Source organism: Martes martes (assembly GCF_963455335.1).
Source record: "Martes martes genome assembly, chromosome: 15".
Lineage (NCBI taxonomy): Eukaryota > Metazoa > Chordata > Mammalia > Carnivora > Mustelidae > Martes > Martes martes.
In genome coordinates, this window is record NC_137903.1 from 60708325 (window position 1) to 60730518 (window position 22194).

A 22194-nucleotide genomic window follows, 5' to 3' on the forward strand; every position below is an offset into this window, starting at 1 on the left:
GATACCGCACACCAGTGGGGCAATGAAGCCTTACTTTGAAGGAAAATCACTATATCTCTCTAATTTCTTACAACGAGGGCACAAACGATCCAAAGCAAGAGATAAAGAATGAACACATCTGAAAAGTGTAAGGAAGGGAAGGGTAAGAGGGGAGTGTGAAGTCTGCCAGCGGGCTCCCTCCTTCCACAGCTGCTGAAGGTCATGAGTCAAGGAGAAGTAAGAATTGCACTCCGGTTTTAAAAGCAAGCAAGCACAGGCACCCGGGTGGTGCCTTTGTTTAAGCCCCCAAATCTTGGTTTCAGGTCAGGTGGTGATCTCGGGGTAGTAAGGTTGAGCCCCTTGTTCAGTTCTGAGATGCTCACTCTCTCTCTCCCTCTGCCCCCACCCCCCAGCCTCTCAAATAAATAAATCTTTAAAAAATAAAAATAAAAGAAAGTAGCTTTGACTTTGCCTTTCAAATCAGAACTTCAAGTCCTTGGGACGCCTGGGTGGATCTGTTGGTTAAGTGTCTGCCCTGGGCTCAGGCCCTGATCCTAGGGTCCCGGGATCAAGTCCCACATTAGGATCTCCCACTGCTTGGGCACTTGCTCACTTTCCCTCACAAATGCATAAAATAAGCCTTAAGGAAAAAAAAACAAACCAAAAAAAAAAAATCAAATTCTTAATATACTATAAAGGTACTTAAAATTACATTTAAAGTAATGAGGAAAAGCTCTAAAAATAAGGAATTAGCGTAGAAAACTGTGGAAGCATTTTGCATTTTTATATGGCTACTTCCTGGCTGAATATAAATGAAGGGATATTAATAATAATTACACGTACAATTATGAAGGAACCAGAGGAATAACATGTGAGGAAAGACCAAGAATACTTATTAGTCTTTGTTTAAACATGAACTAGGCAAAACATTTTGGGGAAGTAATGGCAGATAGACAAAACCAAACAAAGCAACAAAACCAAAACAAAATAAAACAAAAGAACTTCAAACTATGTTGTATCTGATTGTATAGTAACACAGTTCTCAAGTCACTAGGCACAAACACTTAAATAATGAAATTCCACATGGAAAATAATGCCACCATACTTTGTTTATTCAGAAGCACACATTTTGACTTCAAAGAGAATTATCCTATTCAAAAGGGCTAATTTATATGTGCGAAGCAAAGAACTTCTGACTGTACTTTAACTCAGGATTAGCTGTTTCCTTCCATAAGCTGTTATATAGACTACACATAAAAGTTAAAATGCTACTAAATAAATAATAAAATAAGTTCTGAAAACCCACAAAAAAGTCAGGTTCCATTTCTTGTTTCACTGTTAAAGCCATCACTTAAAAAAAAAAAAACAAAAAAAAACAGGGGCGCCTGGGTGGCTCAGCGGGTTAAAGCCTCTGCCTTCGGCTTGGGTCATGATCCCAGGGTCCTGGGATCGAGCCCCGCATCGGGCTCTCTGCTCCGTGGAGAGTCCGCTTTCTCCTCTCTCTCTGCCTGGCTTTCTGCCTACTTGTGATCTCTGTCTGTCAAATAAATAAATAAATAATTAAAAAAAAAAAAACAACCCAACTTTAACTTTTTTCTCTGCTTCATGTTTGCTTTTGATTATAACTGGTTTTACGATCTTATACTGTTGTCACGCTAAACTTAAAATTTACTTTAAAATGTTTCACTTGTGAATGAAAACTCTCCACTCTAAATAATTACTGAAAGCAGCACTCATTTGAAATTAACCACCTATTGCACTAAAAAGCCCTATTAAGCCCCCACTGCTTAGATAACGTTTCAAAATAAGGTAAGAGGAGGCGAAGTTATTAGCAGAAACTTATAACTAAAAACAAATTTTTACCAGCCTCAAAAAAATCACTCGTGCACAGTGCACCTCTTGCTTTCAAATGAAAAGTCGGAAGTGGTTATTTTTGTATCTAACAGCTCTTGAAACATCAGTAGGCTGATGAGAGTATTCATCAAGACCAATTATTTTATTCTTGCAGTTTGAATATTGAGAATGTTGACAGTTTACAACACTGTTCACACACGGAAACAATACATAATAACGCTTACAAAATCTAGAGTCACTAGAAGATAAACTTTCTCATCTCCTCAAAAAATCTTCACTTTGCTGCAAGAACCAATTATGAGTAGCAGCAGACTTTTAGCGAGTGCTTCTTATGTGCCAAGCACTGCTCTTTACCCTTATTCTCTATCATAATTATCTGTAATTATTTTGTTTATTGTCTTTCTCCCCCACTATGCAGAGGCTCCATGTGGACAGGGACTCTGTCTACCTCTTTACTGTATCCCCAGCACCTAGCATGCCTTATACATAGTAGCCACGACATTTTTAAGTGACTTGTTGTTCTACGACATTTTTAAGTGACTCATTGTTCTAAACACTTTAAATAATTTTTTTAAAACCGTTGGTCATGGGCACCTGAGTGACTCAGTCAATTAAGCATTTGCTTTGGTCATGATCCCAGAGTCCTGGGATCGAGTCAAACATCTGGCTCCCTGCTCAGCAGGGAGTCTGTTTCACCCTCTGCCTCTGACCCCACCCCTGCTCATGCTCTCTCTCTCTCTGCCAAATAAATAAATAAAATCTTAAAAAAAAAAAACCAAAACCAAAACCAAAACTGTTGGTCATGATCTAAAGGGTTAAGAAAATGCAAAAGAATAGAGTGTGTTACATTTAGTAGAATATTCTCCAGTGAAACTTTTATATGTATATGCATATGTCCCACATAAAATATATTTACCAATATATTTACCAATTTTTTTAAAAGCTGAAAAATCAGGGCTTTATGTGTATTATTTCATTCGCTCCTCACAAATAACCCTGTAGACAATACCATAACTTCCTCTTTAAAATAATAGTACTGAGATTTCCAGGTAGTATATATGATGTCCAAGTCGACAGAGCTATCGATAAGTATAAACATCACTCCTATAAAGTCTCATTGATCCCTAACGACACCAAGAAAATCTGAATGAACCAAATAAGGTATCAGTAATAGTAACCATGACATGATTAATAAAGAAAAAAAAAAAACAACGGGCTTTTAAGGCAGTCAGCCGTGACTGAATTTAATACCTGGTTCTGCCACTAACCAGCTGTGTGGACTTTGGGCTAACTCAATCTCTTTCCACCTTGATTTCTCCATGTGTAAAAGAGGGATATTCATAACGTTTCTGTGAGTTTAAAATGATTTGACGTTTGTAAATAGCCTAGACCACTCAATGGAAGCTTTTGTGATTAAAATAATTAGTATTTTCTTTTACGTGGTCCGATAAATCACATTCAGCAGCCTACACCACTATCTTAATGTGTAAAAAGCGTGAATCAGGAATTTATTGGATTAAAGAGCAAATTAGGCAAGTGGGCAAGAGTGGACTAGAGCCACCCAAAAGTTTCTGCTGGCCCTGGGTGAGAACGATGCCTATGTCAAGCTCAGGGAGTTGGTTCAGGTAACTATGGGAGTCAAAGGGGAAACTTACTGCTTCACGGTAAAAACAAACGCAAACTATTTCATCTCTGCTCAAGGATCACAGCACCATCCATCTTCTTCCTCTGCGTCCTGGCTGGGGCTGAACCGAGGTGTTAGGAAACGCACCTGGCCAGCTCCCGCCCACTAGGCCCTGGGACCCAGGGGCTAGGGCGCAGAGGTTCGGTGCAACTCACCCCGGAGACTCCGTTGGTACTGCCCCAGAATCTCCTCCAGGGTAGAGTTCTCCGGGGACTTCGCCATGCACAGACCTGGGACCAAGAGATGGGAGTCACGTGGGGAAGTGTCCAGTGTCGCCCCTCGGGGAACGGGAGGCCTTGGCGCCGGAGAAGCGCCCGCCTGCTTCCTGCCGTTGCTGTCATTGGGGAGCATGGAACCCCGGACAGAGCTCGCTGGGGGCCCTTCCCACCCAGTGGCCCTCATGGTGGATGTCGGGAGTTGTAGTCCGCAGCCCGTGGGTCTGCAGTCACGAGGCTCCTAAAAGGCCCCTCCAACTATACTACAATTCCCAGAGGACATCGCGCCACAAGCTTTGGCGGTTTGGCGGCCAGATCCGGTTGCCAAGAGACTGCTTGGAGGCTCCGCCCTTTTTCTGTAGCCCAGGCTGGCTTAGTCCTGCCTTTATCCCATCCTGCTGTTGGACCACCCAACCGACAGAAAGAGCTCCCTGAAGGCCTTGACTCTTCTAAGTCTGCTAGTGTGCGGTTGGTCCTTGAGTCTTCTCAAGGACACAAATAACAAGCTCGTCGTCTTTCAGCCGCGACCATTTGCCAAAACAGCCAAATAAGTTCTCAAGAAAAAGAAGCTTTAAATCTCCCAAACAACGTAGATTTTGAAGGCATCTGACACTACAAATCCTAGCATGCCCAGCAGCGAGACTTCCACTTGGAGTTGGCGCACTGCCCTCTGGGAATTGTAGTCCTTTTTAGTTGCAGTCCCGGCTAACGCCAGAGTCCTCTTCATTGTTCAAGCAGGTCTTTGGAGCACGCCTGCGCGATAGGCAGCTGGAGAAGCCTTTGGGTGAGACCCTCCGCACAGTCCCTTTTCATTGTCTGCGTTTGGCGCCTGCGCAGTAAGAGATCGTTGGGACTGGGCCGGCTGAGGGGATAGGGCCGGGTTCCTCGCCCTTTCCTCAGGCGCCTGCGCACTGGGCGGCCGCTCTCTGCCGTTACCGCTATGTGCGGGGCGTGTGTGGAATAACGTTATTGCCCAGCGGAGCTCAGGGCCGGGAGATCGACCGGAGCGGTAGCGACGACGACGACAGCGGCGACGACGACGACGGGGTGGGGGGAGGACGGCGTGCGAGAGACTCACGGGACGCGACGCGCCCCGCCTCCCCCGTCCGGTCCCTCTCTCAGCGGTGAGGGGTAAGTGATGCGCTCAGCTGCTCGGGTTAGGCGCTGCCGCCGCTGCCGCCGCTGCTTCCCTACATCCTCCCGGGTTTGCAGCGGGGGCTCGGGGCGCGGCCGGGGTTGCTGGGCCCGGCGGCGAAGGGGGCGCTTCCCCGCTGCTCCGCGCGGTGCCCGCCCCCCCCCCCAGACCCGGGGCTCGTCGGGGCCGCCCCTCCCCTCCCCCACCCTGCCCCCAGCCCCACCCGCCGTCCCTCCGGGCCCTGGGCCGCCTCCTCTTCCCGAGAATGTCTTGAACCATTTCAGCCCTCTCCCGGCTTTGTGCAGCCCTCCCCCCTGCGCCGGAGCCGCTCGCTACGGGTGCGGGCGGAGCACTGGAGGGAATGGCTGCGCTGCAGCTGGGGAAGGGATTTTCCCCCGACCGGAGCAGCTCACAGTGCCGGGCCTTCTGGTGAGGTTGGTTTGGGGGATGTGGGGCGGCTTGGGGGGAGGTCAGGCCAGGCGCCCTCTGGACGCGGTTGGAGGGCGCGGAAGACGTGGTGTCACGCACCCTGCCAGGCGACTGCACCCGCGCTGGCTCCGGCTCCGTAGTAAACCCGGGGGAGGAGAGAGTGGCTTCCTGTTGGCTTCATTGTCCTAAGATTCAAATGTGGGGTTTTGGTATGCTTCCCTTCGTTTTATGCCTGACACAGGGCGGGAAGACGTGGGATTTGTGTCCTAAGTTATGGAACCCCGGGTGGGGGTTGGGGGGGCGGGAAGGGTGGTGTTTAGTGGGGCTTTAGGGATTCATTTGAAGAATGTAAGCCCTGGAAGACAGGGACGGTGCCCGTCCAAGCATTGCCAAGGTGATAAACACGACATTACTAGATGGCTATGAAGACTGGACTTAGAAAGGGCTCGACGACGAGGCTGTTGTGTAGCAAGGAAATGAACCAGCAGAATTGTTTTTTCATTGGGCGGGTAACGCGTTCACGTTCCTAAGGGAATAGACTAGGCTGTATCTTTCGGTTTTGTTTTTTGAGCAGTCAAAACAAAAAGCGAGCCCGGTGCATTTCTGTTTCTGATTTTGTTTATTCATGCTTTCCTTCTCTTAATGAAAATTCACTCATTTGGGAGAAATGTGGTGGGGCAGATGATCGTTGATTCAAAAATGCATCTTTTAAAATGATTTCATCTTAAGCTTTCAATGCTTACAACCGTTTGCTGGCGTTAAGACAAGCGGAAGAAAGAATGAAGCAGGATGGGGAGGAGCAGGTGGAGGGATAATGGGGGAGGAGAGTTACATTGTGAATACTGTATCTAGATCTTCACTGATACAACCCCAGCTGGATATGTTTCAAAAATTTAGTAATTCAGTTGCAAGGTACAAATAATTTTCTATTTTTCTACCATTACTTTTAAAAAAGTAAAACCAGTGCTGTTTTTCATCCTTCCTAACTTTGTGGATATCATAGAGTTTTGGTGTTTTAAAACTCAAGAATCTGCACTTGACATAGAGGAAGACACTGAAACGTGGAAAGTTAAGGGAATTGTCTGTCCAAGCGTCACTGCTGTTGAAAGGCAGAGCCAAATAAAACCAAGATCTGTTCTTCCAGTGGGCTCTTTTGGTTTGGTCCCTTAGTCCCCCTATCCTGTGAAAATTTGTGGAAAGCTTCTCTACATCTCCTTGAGTTGTCCTTAACAATCAAGTTCATTGGTACCCCTAGTTATATTAACCTAGTCCTTTTCCTTGTGATGCAAAAATAATTCTACTGAAGTGGAACTTTGTTATTATAAATTAACTTACAGTATAAGGAAAGATGCTCTAACATGGGCTTTTCACACTTGATCTTAGCCAAAAGGCCGAGAAGCGATAACATGGGGTTTTCATAGGAAAAAAACTTTGGGTAGTTTTTCCATACTACTTATTAGTAACCATGTTTTAATATTATGTCATGATATTCAGTAGTTTTTTATGGCATGATGAACTCTGTAAGCTCTGTTAAAAGTAAAATTGCCATGTAACAAGAACCTGTGAAGTTCATTTTTCTTCAATTAGTGAATTACATTATTCTCAAATTAACTTCTGAGAAAAAAATCTTTTTATCAAAATTTGTTTTTTCATTTAGTTGTTTTTGACAAAGTGCTTTTTTTGCCTTATAATCTTACCCTTTAATTCTACTTTGCATTTTAGTAGATTTTTAAAAAAGAATTTATTAATATGCCCTTTTAAATTTTAGCTTACTTAAAAATAATCTAACTAAATTCAGCATGTGGAGTTATATTAAAATCAAACTTTAAATGTATTTTATTGGTAAATTTCATTGTTCTCAATTACTTTGTTTGGAAATAGCCATCTGCATGTTTTCTATCTTATCTTATCTCTTATCTTAGAATAATGACATTTATGCTCTAAAATTATCATATATTATGCTCACTCATGCAAATATTAAAGTATTTTTTAAAATTCTATGCTTAGTGATTTGTTTTATTCCAAGTGTCAGGTTTTTTTCAGTGATAAAACACTGAAGAAAAAACTAGTTTTATTGTTGCATCTGATAGTAATCAGATATCACTCATCTAGTACTGAATACTGCCTATGTTTAAACTTGTTAACATTTTTTATTCAACAAAATTATACTCCCATAAAATAATTTTTAGTATTTGAATTTGTAATGATTGATTTTGTTCTCTATCGTGAACATTGGGGTTTTAAGCAGTGTACTATTCAAATAACTATCTAACAGACAGCAATGTACTGAATTGCCAACTAAAATATCTGTACAGTTGCAAATTATTATGGAAGTATAACAAAAACCCAATTAGATACCATCTGAAAAATCCTTGGCAGGTAGATAATATGGAGGAAAACGTTGAATGTTGCTATGTCTCAGTAAGAAATGAATTTCTTCTTATGGGGAGAAACTCTGACCATCCTTATTTCATAAACTTACGTTAATAACCAAGATTTACAATAATCAACTACCCTTGGTGAAATGGGATATAGTTTATTTACTTAAATTTTTTGAGGGAAGTACTCAGCGATGAGTTAGCCAGTATGGGCAATACAAAAGAATAAGACATATGTCTGATCGTCGAATTGATTAAACTAGACAGATAGTCTAGTCTAGGTAAATGGTTATGCAACAGTATATCTATATTCTACTTTTTTGGGCCGAAATGAATGACATGGTCAATATATACTGAAGGTAAAGCCCTCTTTTATGTCAAACAAAGGTAGAAAGGAAACGAACAAAATCAAGGTTAAAGAAAACCTTAAAAAATTACTCGCATACAAATAGGGATTGTACAGAACATGAAAGTGGAAAAGAATCTCAAGTACGCGTTGCTTAGGTTCAGGAAACAATATGAGACATAGCAGGGAATGTCATTATTTGAGTAAATCAATAAGCAGTAAGTAATACAGAATATTACCCTTCGGAACATGATATGTATTGAATAAATGATTAATATCTACCACGTCTTCAAACCTACTGTGTGTCAGGCAATGTGTATGCCTGTGTGTGTGTGTAATTCATGCAACAGTCTTGTATATAAGGTATAAATGTACACATTTAAATTTGAGAATATTTGAAGCCTAGAGTTAGTGAATAATTTTGTCTGTCATGCATTACTAAGTGGTAGATCCTATAACTGAACCTTTGTCTTTTTGACAAAAACCCAAATTTTTTCCACTCATCCTCTTTGGTAAATTAAGAAAGCAAACTGTACTCTTTTCTGATTCACAAAACTTTAGAATTGGAGGAGACCTTTGAGTTATCTGGTACAGTGTACCTTCTACTACTGCTCATATCCCTGAGGTCTTACTGAGTCCAATTTCTCCAAGAACAACACTTTCGTGAACAAAGAGGCATAGGATGTCTCATTTAGCTTCTGGAAAATACAATAGGAAGATTATAATGAAATCGAGCTGGTGTCTGCTTTACTATGTATCTTCTCCCCGTTGGTTATAGTTCTGTCATAAGAGGAAGATTACAATACGATACAATACAATACAATAAGGTATTTCTTTGCCAGGTTTTCGCTTTTCTAAATTGAATACAATAACCTTACAACTTCATATGATACTGCTTCCTTTACCTTTCTCATCAGTTGCCAACTAGATTTAGTTTTGTCAGTTCTGTTCTTTTTGTTCTGCCCTAGTTTTTATATTTAATTCTGTAATTATGGTCTGAATGCAGTGTAGTCAAAGTATCCCTTTCCGTAATTCAAGCTGTACACTTGTGTTTAGTAAGTCTAAAATTGTGTTAACTCTTTAATAACAGTAATATCTTTGTTAGTTCTAAGCGAAGAAAAATGAGAGAAAAATGTTGTATGGCTTTTCAAGTTATTGTTATGCACTTCAAGGGATTTGAGTTTCTGTATTTCTTCTTTTCTAATGTTAAAATGACCTCTCTTTAAGAAATGATAGTTCTTAATGAACAATAAAAAGTTGGCAGACTTATGTTGTTTTTCATTTTGTTTTTTTGAAAAATTGGAAACCACCGATGTAGTCAACAAAAGCCAGTGTCTTTTTAAAGATTCTTCCCATTCTGTATGTATACATAGATGATTTTTTGAAACAGTGTTAAACTTTAACCCTTTCAGATACCATCTCCTTCAATGTAGCTATGGTTAAAACTTGTTGAGATCTTCCAAGAGTCTGTCATCCAAGGGATTAGTTTCCCTTCCTGGCTTTTAGACACTTAGAAATTTAACAAGCCAGCCTTCTTATGTCTTCCTCCTGGCTGTGTACTGGATATAGCCGAGTATAGAGCCATGCAGATTTATAAATAGAGTAAATGTAACATAAATAAAATATGTTTGAGAAAAGAGGTGACACAAAGATAATGAAAACCATTTGAATGTTTTCTGTTTACTTTTAATCAAGGAGAAGACCATTATTTTCTCTAGTATGGAAGAAGTTGGTCAAAGTTTACAGTCTTTTGCATAATAATGGATCATTAGACAAAAATGAGTCAGGGAAGCATAGGCACGATGAGGAAAATGTGGAGTAAGTGGATAGACTGTGATGGGGAGACGGCTATTTTTCATTTGTTTCTAAGTAGTCCCTCAGAACATTCATTTTTTTTTTAAGATTTTTTATTTATTTATTTGACAGATCACAGATAGGCAGAGAGGCAGGCAGAGAGAGAGGAAGGGAAGCAGGTTCCCCGCTGAGCAGAGAGCCCAATGCGGGGCTAGATCCCAGGACCCCGAGATCATGACCTGAGCCGAAGGCAGAGGCTTTAACCCACTGAGCCACCCAGGCGCCCGTCCCTCAGAACATTCAAATGGTTCAAAAAAATCGAGCAATTTTTAAAACAAATAATATGAAAAACCCTCCTACCCCTCACGTTGTTGCTGAGTTAGCACGTTCCCTAATCCAATAGGATTATTTTTTATTATTTATTATTTATTTTTATTATTTGTTCTGTATCATTCCAGTGAGTTTTTTTTTTTTCAAAGTTAAGCAAATATACATTCTTAGCCTGCTGTCCCTCTTTTATACCAAAGATAACCTCTTAAGACAACATACTGCACCTTGAGAGTTACCATTTTAGGAGCAGTTAGGGAATACTGTCCTGTGAGGAGGTGACATTTAGCTGAGACTTGTCTTAGGTGAGGAAGTAAGCCATGTAGGTGTGTGGTTGGACTGTGCGGTGGTCCTGAGACAGGAAGGGGATGAGTGAATTTGGAGAGTAAAGAGAGCACTGGCTGGAGGTGAGTGAGCAAGAGGGAGAAAGAAGAGGAGGAGATGAGGTTGGATAGAGATTGTAGGGTTTTTAACTTCCAAGTGTTTGGGAAGTTAATTGGAGGGTTTTGATTGGGGGACTGACAAAAGAAGTGTACTTATTTTTAAAGTATAGTCCGGACTGTTTTGTGGAGAACAGACTGGACAGGAAAAGGGGAACAGGGAGGTGAGCTAAGAGACCATCGAAGTGATCTGTACTAAATTGTTAATGGTTTTGACTACAGTGATATAGGCGGAGATAAAGTTACAAGGTCTGGTTTTTAAAAATCCAGAGTTTTGGATATGTTAAGTTTGAAATGTCTGTTAAACATCCGAGTGGAGCTTTCAAGGAGGCAGGGGAATATACAAGTCTAGAATTCAGCAAAGTTCAGGTCTGAAGATATTTAATCTTAAGCATCACCAGTAGAACATGTTTAAAGCCATAGGACTGGAAGACATCCCTTAGTTTGAGAGTTGGTTAATTAGGCGGAGAAGAGGTCCAAGAGTTGAGACCTGATCGTCTTTGGCAGTGAAAGCTTAGCAAGGGAAAAGGAGCGATCCAGAAGGATTGAAAAGAAGTGGTCAGTGAGATAAGAGTGTGCTGTCCCAAAAGCCAAGTAAAGAATATTTTTAGAGATAAGTGATGTCGAGTCAAACTACACCAACTTTGATCACCTGAATGCGCCTTATAAATTGGATGTGGACATTTTGCTATAAGTCCCTTTCTCCCAGTTTTTTGATAGGGATGTTCACAGTTATTCTCCCCCAGAAACTGCTAAATCTGAAGCCCTCAACAAAGTTTGATTTGTAGCCAGGCCCCTGCTGTTTCTTGGGTGGACGTGGCTGCCGCTGCTGCCGCGGACTGGACAGGAGAGAATTGTTCTTCAGTGAGAAGAATTTGCTGTCAGGGATTGATTCAGTCACTACTTGTGTGATTTAAACACATCATTTCATTTCGGGAGTTCAGTTTCTTCGTCTGAAAAGTAAATCTAGTGATACTCTGTTTACCTCAGAGGTTTATTTGGAAAAACAAATGATGTAAAAGACAAATGGAAGGTATGGTTGCCCTAAGCCATCAGCCCAGACGTGGGGCCACTAGCCCGTGTCGTGTTTGAAGAAACGTTTTGTTTGGGGTGATGAATAGAAATATTTTTTCAGTCTCATGCTGTGGGGCTAGTTTTCTTCTCCTTCTGCATTTCATCCCCTTAAGGCAGTTTTGCACATTATTTTAGTGTTCTTGGGAGTGGAAAAAAAGACATGATGTGGAAAAGAGGCTTTGAGGTAATAACTTTCTCCAATCCTAAACTCATCCTTTAATTCCAGGCACAGTGTCTAAATGAGACCAAAAAGTAAACTTTTCCTTTTTTAACCGGCTTTTTTTTTTCCTGGAAGGTATTTTACCAGATAACGGTTTTCACATCTTATGTGGAATAGTAAAGTACAACTTCGAAGCGTAGGGTATGTTAGAGGTCTTGAACTCAAGGCAGTCAGCTAGAAACTGATTTGAGGAAACAGAGGACAGGGAAAATGAACATACGTGATATAGAGGTAAAATATAAAATATTTATTTTGGTGAAAAAGGAGCATTGCAAATAGAGGACTTTGAGCAGTAATTCTTAAGCAGTAAAGACTTTTTTGAGGCAATAGGACTATATTATAGGATATAACTTCAAAATCTCTATCTTGAGGACTCCGTGTATTATCATTTGCTCAGTTGCTCAATAAATACTTCTCATTGGATAAGCAATGTATTGCATCTTTTTTTTATGCTTTTTTTCATATTACAAAACTAATCCTTGTCTATTGCAGAATACTTAGAAAATACCATTACGTGAGGAAGAATGCTTTCTTGTAGTCCCACTAGCCCGTGATGCCACTGTTACATATTTTTGTCTATTTTGGTTTAATCTGGTAACATATTATCATGAGATTAAACATTCTGACTAATTTTTCTTGAAGGTATAGGAATCCATGTTATCAAACTTGTAATTTACTTACAATTTATGGAAATTAAGAATATTTTTAAAATTGTAAACAACTGTGAATTTTTGTGCAAATTAATGTTTTTCTTTGCCGGTATTTTAAGGGTTTTTTTTGTTTGTTTGTTTTTTAATTTATTTGAGGGGGAGAGAAGAGCAAATGAGAGAGAACACAAGTGAGGGGGAGGGGCAGAGGGAGTGGGAGAAGAAGGCACCCTGCTCAGCAGAGGGACCGAAGCCTGGTCTCATTCCAGGATCCAGAGATCATGACCTGAGCCCAAGGCAGATGCTTAGCCAACTGAGCCACCCAGGCACCCCTCTTTGCCAGTATTTTAAGAAATTAACTGTATCAAGGAATATTTAGACTTCAAAAACTGTTTCCTCAGGGCACCTTCCCCTCAGGTCATGATCTCAGAGTCCTGGGATCAAGCCCTGCATCCAGCATCGGACTCTCTGCTCAGTGGTGGATCCTTCTTCCCCCTCTCTCTCTGCCTGCCTCTCTGCCTACTTGTGATTTCTCTCTGTCAAATAAATAAATAAAATCTTTAAAATAAAAGCTGTTTCCAATTTTCTGATGAAACCCGCTCCTCTGCCCTGGTCTTTCCAATATATAGTTCCATCATTGGTATATGAGGTTGTTGCTTCAACCCTACACCAATGCTGGATATTACATATCTTTTTAAAAATTTTGCCAACATGATAAACTGAAAACCTTATTAGATTTCTCTTATCAGTAATATATCTGAAGGGTTTTTTAAAAATACATTTATTGGCAAAAAAAAAATGTTTATTGCCCATTGTATTTCTAATCTGAATTGCTCGTGTGTGCCCTTTGTTAATTTTTTCTGAAGAAATGTTCATTATCGTATATACTTGTAGCTATTCCTTTGTTATGTATGTTGTAAAATTTTTTCCCAGATTGTCATTTTCCTTTTTAAATTTGTTTTTACCAAAGACATCAAAGATTTTTAACTTGTGTATAGCCCAATTTCTCCTTTCCTTTTCCTTTGTGAAGTAATACCACTACACAAAGTTTCATTAAATACATACCTATATTTATTCTCATAGAATTTGTGATGTGAATATATGCAAATGTGTTAATTTTTCTAAAATATGTTAAGGCCTATATATATAGCCTTCTTGAGATACATATATAGATATATATAGATATATATAGATATATTCCCTTGCCATGTTTCAGATCATAAAAAAATTAATAAATTGGGCTGCATCTCAATCCAAACCCCAAAAGGACTTGTTCAAATAAGCCTGACAAAATAATTCTAAAACACATCTGGAAAAAAATAACCATACAAGAAGAACTAAGTAATTTCTGTTAAAACCAGTGTAGGGTAGGGAGAACAGTCTGTCCATTTATAAACCTATGTTATGAAACATGGTAATAATATAGCAGTACAGAAATAGGTAGATGGAATAAAAGATCCAGAAATAAACCTAAGCATATGAACAGAACATTTCAAATTGTATCAGATAATGAAAGAGTTATGCACCTGGGTGACTTAGTCCTTTAAAGCATCTGACTCCTTTTTTTTTTTTTTGAGATTTTATTTATTTATTCAGAGAGAGAGAGCAAAAGCAGGGGGAGTGGCAGGCAAACGGAGAAGCAGGCTCCCCACTGAGCAAGGAGCCCAACATGGGACAGAATCCCAGGACCCTGGGATCATTACCTGAACGGAAGGCAAATGCTTAACCTAATGAGACACCCAGGCATCCCAAGTGTCCAACTCTCAATCTTGGGTCAGATCTTGATCTAAGGTTTATGAGCTCAAACCCCATGTAGGCTCCATGCTGGGCATGAGGCACCTACTTCAAAAAAAGAGTGGGTTGTGGGGAGACACACCTGAGTGGCTCAGTAGGTTAAATGGCAGCTCTTTCTGGCTAAAGTCATGATCTTGGGGTCCTGGGATTGAGCCCCACATCTGGCTCCACACTCACCTAGGAATCTGCTTCAGGATTCTCTCTCTTCCTCTGCCCCTCTCCCTGTTCTTTCTTTCCCTCTCTCTCAAATAAATCCTTAATTTCAGAACAAAACAAAACAAAGAGTAGTTGAAAGGTGAGGAAGTAGAATCAGCAAAAACAGACCACTTTTTAAAGCCTGGCCCTAATAGGAAGGAGAGAGAGCTCTTTTAAATGAGCTGTATGCTATTTGTACTTAATTTTCTTTCTTAAGGTCTAAAACTTTTCATGCTTTCTAATAATTCATTTTAAAGCACATTTTAAACAATTCTATTGTGAAACAAAATTGCAAATGCAAAAACTTAAATTTAAAACATTAAGTTCTTATACAAGAATACATTAACCCCTTTTGGGGAAAGTCATTAATTTTAGGACATGGCATTCTGAAAAGCTAAGACATCCTTGGATTCCAGTAGGCATTCGTATTTTTATATTCCAGCTTTGCTGCATGTATAGGTAGCTCCACTTGTGAGAGCTGGGTTAGAAATTTTCTTAAGAAATAGCATTTCTTAAAAATAGTAAAGCAACTTGCCAAAATGAATTGCTCTTTAAGGGTATCATGTTCAAAATCCAAAAGTTACATTGGCCTTGGAAATTCAGATTGACTAATATGGGTACTGAGTTCTGTTCCAAAGTTACTTTCTGCTTCGCTGATTTGAGTTTTTCTTTGATAGGTATGTATACCTTATGACTAAAAAATAAGCTTACTATTTGACAAAATTCAAACATAATCAAAATCACTTCTTAAAAATGTGTAAGAATTTGGGTAAACCTGTGTTGATCCAGTATAAGTGAAGTAGCAAAGTAAATTTTTACCAAACATTTATCAGTGTCAAAAATAAGGATAGAAATAGGGCTAATATCCAGAGTAGGGAAGAATAACTAGGAAGTTTATATATCTGAGTTCCTAGGCACTTCCTGGGAACAAAAATTATTTACTTCTTTTTATATTTTGAGTATTTTTATTTGATCATGTGAAAATGTCTGATCCAAGTCCCCAGGAAATGAATATGAAATTAATATATGTCTGTGAAATGCAGGATTGTCATATCTTTCATAGGATTCTCAGACAGCTAATGGATGTTAAACTAGTTCAGACAAAAAATTTAACCATAGAAATATCAATAGGATTCATTAAATTATTTATTTATTTATTTATTTATTTATTTATTTTTACTTGATTTTATTTTTCCTTTTGCTAGCATTCACCTCATAGTAATTGCTCTTTAGTAGTGTGACATGATTTTATCTGTTTAGTGCAGTTAGGAAACCACTTTTCTGTCAAAAGTTGCAAAACTGCAGGAAAAAAATGGGGGGTCACAGGAAGGCAGGAACCAAATTGTTTTCTCGTGAGACATTTGTATAAGCCCACATTTTTTACAAACTAAAACACATATATCATTTCATTTAATAAATACTGTCATCAGATATCTACTCCAGAAAAACCAGATGGCTTATTATCTGTCACAGATGACTTTTGAGGGTGTTTCCTGATCTTAGTATAAATACACACACACTTTGTCAATGAGGTGTAAATAAAAGAATACTTTGCACAAGGAGTTAGATCTCCATTTTAGTTTGCCACTATACCAGTATGCCATTGAACAAGTCTTTAATTTTACATTTCATTTTGCTCATTTGTAAAAATAAAAGGCTTAAACTATATTGTTTTTCTAAGGTTACTCCCAACTTTTTTTTTTTTTTTTAAAGATTTTATTTATTTATTTGACAGAGAGAGATCACAAGTAAGCAGAGAGGCAGGCAGAGAGAGAGAGAGAGAGGGAAGCAGGCTCTCTGCTCAGCAGAGAGCCTGATGTGGGACTCTATCCCAGGACCCTGAGATCATGACCTGAGCCGAAGGCAGCGGCTTAACCCACTGAGCCACCCAGGCACCCCACTCTCAACTTTTAAAGCAATATTGCGTATGTAAAAAATTCAGAATCCTTCAGTTTTGTGCTTATGGCCCTTCAGTCACAAAGAAAAGAGAGTCAGAAGATTGGGAGGGCATTTGTGGTATGCAGTGGTGCACAGATACGGAAAACGGGGAAGAGGGTAGGAGTGAAGAGGGACAAGGCATTTGGAAGGTGAACCTTTTTTTTTTTGGCATATCCTGATATTTGACTCAGAGTATTACCTCCTACTAATAATTGTTCTAAATATACCAATAAGCTTTTAATCTATTGTAGCTGCTGCTTTCCTTTAATATGGAGAAACTCTTCTCCAAATGAAATAAATGTCAATAGGGCATTTCTCTTTAGCTGTGTCTAGAGATTCCCTCCCTTAAAAGAATTGCCTTCTCAGAAATATTCATACTATAAAATATTTCCAGCAAATTATTACATACCTAATGGCATATACCCTGGTATTAATCAACCTAATCACTTTAAGCATCTGTAGTCTAATTAATTATAATATAAAAAGAATAGACTTATAGTAATGGTTGAAATGATGGTTGCAGATTTTCAGCCAAAAGGTAGCCTTGCTTGCTTACATAACTTACTAATTTATATGAATGCTGTATACCTTTATAGATGAAAACATAAAGCTCTTTATGCTGTTGTGATCAGATCAAAATTTTTCTTTCCAACATAAATTATTTTTTAGCAGGCAGTTTTGTGTGTTTATATTCTATACTTTGAAAGCATATAAAGCCATTCTAAATTAATGTAAATAATCATGTGATTCTTCTTTGTGTAGAGCTGAGCAAACTAGAGTGGCCAGTAGCAATGTATGAAATTAAAATTACAATTTAAATTAATTAAAATTAAATAAAAAGTTTTCTCAGATGCACTTGCTGTTCGTATTTCAAGTGCTCAGTAGTTCACATGTGGCTAGTGGCTTATATGTTGCACAGCATAGATATAAAACCTGTCCATAATCACAGTTTTACTGCAAGCCCTGTTAGAGAGTTATCTGTAGGCATTATAATTTACATGAAGGTGGAAAGAAATATTGCATAATTTAGGCTAGTAACAAGTTAGGCAGTAAATAAGCACATTTTTGATATTTATAAAATATGTCTTTGCTTTAAACGTGCTCTAAGATTCTTCAGTTATTCTGTAGTTTGAAGTTTGATTTTGGTTTTCATATGTTGTGCTGATACTGTGGTTGAATTAATTTATAGCCACCTCCCAAACAGTTAATGTATGATTAGTGAAAGGAGGAAGGTAACAATCATGAGCAGGAACCATCTTTAAGGGGCACATTAGGCAGTGATATGCTGAAATACATTATAGACCGATGACGGAAACAAGAGAAATTGTTGTCAGCTAAGAAATTGTTGAACTAGGAAAGGTGAATCCAAAACATTTAGCTTTAATGTCTTTACAGACCCTTAGCTCATACTGCCTTTTTCCCCACTGTCAGCCCCTCCTTTAGAGTCTGTTTTCAGTCCTTTGAGACAGCTTTATGCACCTTTTCCTGACGGTGATGCGAGACCTGGCATTTTTCAGATCATTGCTCAGTGAGCGTAGAGATAGTTTACTTTTCTTTCAGATTCTAGGTTTCTGATTCATGCTGTACCCTATTTACTAAATTTGCCTCATTCCTCTAGATGAGTCAGCTGATTTTTTATCTGACTTTAACATAAACTGATTGATTCTTACTTGTCTATGGACTTCGCAGGGAGGCAGTCTTAGAGCCTGCTGGTGGTCAGGCAGGAGGGTAAGAGTTAGATTAAACATAGACTGAGTCTTGCATGAACCTTCAGTGTTTATGGCTCAAAAAGGTAGTGTCAGAGAATATGTTACCAGGTAAAAATACATTTCTTTTCGGTCACTTTCAAGTTCTTAAACCAAATCGGAGTTTGTAGGAATTGGCATCACTAGCATCATTTCAGATATACTTACGAAGAATACGGAGGAGTCTGTGGTTGCAGGAGCGGCCCAGAACTTACTATGTGAAAGCCGGTTTTGAATCCGGGTGGCTCTTGTTTCCTACTAGTAGACTTGTGACCTTAGGTAAGTCATTTAACTTCAGCTTTCTTGAAGGGCAAAAATGATTCTCATGTGCTTGTTTTGGGAGTTAAATGAAGACAGAGAGTGTAAGCACTCAGCACAGTTACTGGCACAAAGGCGGTACTTGATAAATGTTTGAATCTAAGTCTTTTTTTTTTTTTTTTTTTTTTAGATTTTATTTATCTATTTGACACACACAGAGAGGGAGGCAGGGAGAAGTGAGAGCCCAACCCAGGGCTCAATCCCAGGACCCTGAGATCATGACCTGAGGCAAACGCAGACGCTTAAGCGACTAAGCCACCCAGGCACCCCTGAATCTAAGTCTTAATTGATTTCTTGTAAAACAGTAGTTGTGTTTTAACAAAGTTGTGCAGTTCTACAAAAGAAAGCAAGTCAGACTTTACATTTTTCATAAACTGGCAGAGAAAACTTGGCAGGAACTTTTAATGCCTAGATAATTTATGGAAATCTATAACTTGTTTGCTCAAGCATTTTCTTTAAGCACTTCATAAAATGATTTTTATGAAGAAATGATGTCTTATTAAATCATTGGTTTTTCCTATCCAAGCTAAGTCTTCTTTTAAAAATGTGTAATAAACTCAGATATAGAAAATATGGCTATTGATATTGGAATGTCATCTTCATTTATTTTTTTGTGAAAAAATTTTTCACACTTTAATAATGCCATTTTAGGTGATAGCTGTAAATTACATTTTTCTCAATACTTTTTTTTCAATATTTGCTTTGCTTTTTAAAAACATTTAATTAATAATGTATGTGGCAGGTAATAAAGGTAAAATTGGAAGCACTCATTTCAAAATAATCAGGAGTATATGAAAACAAAAATTTTCCTAGTACCAAGTTTGTTCATGTGATCATGGAGGAGACATCTTTGTAAGTATCCCAAAAAACACAGCTGTGGATTTATAGTTTTGGATTAACCATACATTTCAAGTGGAGGGGTTGGGGCTTTAAAAGAAAATGTTTCCCAAGAGTTTATTTTTCATTATCTGCCCCAGCTCAAGTTAATTATACAGCAGAGCTGAAATTTTAATATGTTTTAAATGTATGTCACTTTCTCAGAGAGGTTTCGCCAGAACACCCAGCAGCCTAAACACCAACACCCTAAAACTGTTACATTATGCTGTCCTCTTTGTCTTTTTATGTTCCTGCCTTCCCATTGTCACTAAAGTTGTCTTAGTTCGTTTACTTAGCTCTTCTTTGTCTATTTTTGCTTGTATGGGATAAAGAACTTGATCTTCACTCTCTCCCTCTTACCTATAGTGCTTAGTACTTAAATACTTGTGAATGAAAAAAGAGTAATTCATCTTGGAGTACTCTATAAAATGGGGTCCTCATGTATAATTGGTGCATACTGTTTATGTTCATAATTTTTGTAGTTAAAATCAATTTTGTGAGCCTATATATATGAAAGAAGTTCTTAGGATGATATATGGTACATGGCCAGTAAATGCTACTTATTATTAATAAAACATTACAGATAATTATGTCTATTTGCTTTTATAACATACAATCAATCATATCTATACCTTATTTGATCCTGGATCTTCAGTTGAAATGCAACCCTAATTTTTTTTTTTTTTTCAAAAGACAGAGGCTTTAATGTTAAGGATATTTTCCATAGGGATTTTAGTAGGGGGGAAATGTGAAATAGAATTTTGAAGTAAGACATTTGTTTAAAATTTCTCAGTTATCTTTTGGGTGCTTGGTATAAAGGGATAAAAAGATATGGTTTTTTTTTTTAAGATTTTATTTATTTATTTGACAGAGATCACAAGTAGGCAGAGAGGCAGGCAGAGAGAGAGAGAGAGAAAGGAGGAAGCAGGCTCCCCGCTAAGCAGAGAGCCCGATGCAGGGCTCGATCCCAGGACCCTGGGATCATGACCTGAGCCAAAGGCAGAGGCTTTAACCCACTGAGCCACCCACGTGCCCCAAAAGATATGGTGTTAATAGCAGCTTGACTTCTGATTGCTAAAACTTGGAAGCAACCAAGATGTCCTTCAGCAAATGGATGGATACATGAACTGTGGTAGATCCAGACAATGGAATTCAGAGCTAAAAAGACACAAGCTATGAAATCAAGAAAAGACATGAAGGAACCTGGAATGCACATTAGTAAGGGAAAGAAGCCAATCTGAAAAGGCTGCATACAAACCATGCGATTCTAATGATATGATATTTTGGAAAAGGCAAAACTAGTGATAATATAAAGTTGAGGGGCTGCAGGGGAGCGATGAGTACGCAGAGCACAGGGTTTTTAGGGCAGTGAAAATGCTCTGTAGTGCCATAGTGATGGACACATGTCATCATACATTCGTCTGGATCCATAGAAGGTGCAACACCAAGAGTGAGCCATGATGTAAACTGTGGACTTGGGATGGTAACGGTGGGTCGGTGCACGGTCCTCAGTTGTAAAAAATACCTCGTCGTGGTGGAGGATATTGACACTGAGGGAGGCCATGCCTGTTGAGGGGATGCGGTATTGGGAAATCTCTGTACTTTCTCCCTGAATCTTCCTGTGAACCTTAAACTGCTTTGAACAAATAAAATCCTAATTACAAAATTTTTTTCAAATGCATGGTACAAGTTTTAAAAACCCGTATGGCTGTTGTTCACTTTAATGAATAAGCTATACTGTCGGCTTATATTTTTTTCAAGTTTTTATTTAAATTCCAGTTAGTGCACAAACTGTAATAATTAGTTTCAGGAGTAGAATTTAGGGACCCATCACTTACCTACAACAGCCAGTGCTCATCACAAGTGCCCTCCGCAATCCCCGTCACCTGTCTAACCCACTCCCCACCTACCTCCCTCCAGTAACTCAGTTTGCTCTCTGTGGTTAAGAATCTGTTTCCTGGTTTGCCTCTCCCCCACCCCACATCTGTTTTGTTTCTTCAATTCCACTTATGAGTGAAATCATAAGGTATTTGTCTTTCTCTGACTTATTTCATTTAACATAATATTCTCTAGCTCCATTCATGTCACTGCAAATGGCAGGATTTCATTCTTTTTTTTTTTTTTAAAGATTTTATTTATTTATTTGACAGAGAGAGATCACAAGTAGCAGAGAGGCAGGCAGAGAGAGAGAGAGAGAGGGAAGCAGGCTCCCTGCTGATCAGAGAGCCTGATGTGGGACTCGATCCCAGGACCCTGAGATCATGACCTGAGCCAAAGCAGCGGCTTAACCCACTGAGCCACCCAGGCGCCCATTCTTTTGATGGCTGAGTTAATATTCCATTGTGTGTGTGTGTATGTATATATATGTGTGTCTGTCTATTTTTATATATACACACATCTTCTTTATCCAATCATCAGTCAGTGACCACTTGGGCAGCTTCCATAATTTGGCTGTTGTTGAGAATGCTGCTATAAACACTGAGGTCCACGTATCCCTTCAAATCAGTATTTTTGTATACTTTGGGTAGTTTTACTGCTGGTTTAAGCAGCAGTTTCAGGAAGTGAAATTTATTACTTTTTCCCTTTAAGTTTTCATTTATTTTGTTATGAAAATCACATTTTCTTTCTCCTACTACTGTTACTGATTCATTCAGGAAACAGAGCCGGGTAGGTACTGGACCAAGCCCATGAAGATCATTTCCACCCTTTCATGCCAACTGGTACCAGAAGACAAGTTGTCACTTGGATTCATCAGTAGATAATATTTTATTAAAGAGAATTGCATACGTAGAGAAAAGCGTTTTCA

The 22194-nt window shown here is 39.0% G+C and overlaps 2 protein-coding genes across 5 annotated transcripts in view; one reads left to right on the forward strand and one right to left on the reverse strand.

Annotated features, from left to right (window-relative positions):
- The window catches only part of SDCCAG8 (SHH signaling and ciliogenesis regulator SDCCAG8), a 228077-nt gene extending 224201 nt beyond the window's left edge, over positions 1 to 3876 (reverse strand). For 3 of the 4 annotated variants that reach the window (XR_013968053.1, XM_080824934.1, XM_080824936.1), the window contains exon 1: positions 3673 to 3876. Coding sequence is in view for 3 of the 4 variants with exons in the window: in XM_080824934.1 (XP_080681060.1) it covers positions 3673 to 3868 (196 nt within the window). In the remaining variant the exon portion in view is untranslated. The remainder of the gene's footprint in view (positions 1 to 3672) is intronic. The other variant, XM_080824935.1, reaches the window with a different exon arrangement.
- A 600-nt stretch (positions 3877 to 4476) lies between these two features.
- CEP170 (centrosomal protein 170) overlaps positions 4477 to 22194 on the forward strand; it is a 117102-nt gene continuing 99384 nt past the window's right edge. Inside the window, exon 1 of the mRNA XM_080823968.1 lies at positions 4477 to 4863. The gene's annotated coding sequence lies outside the window, so the exon portion shown is untranslated. The remainder of the gene's footprint in view (positions 4864 to 22194) is intronic.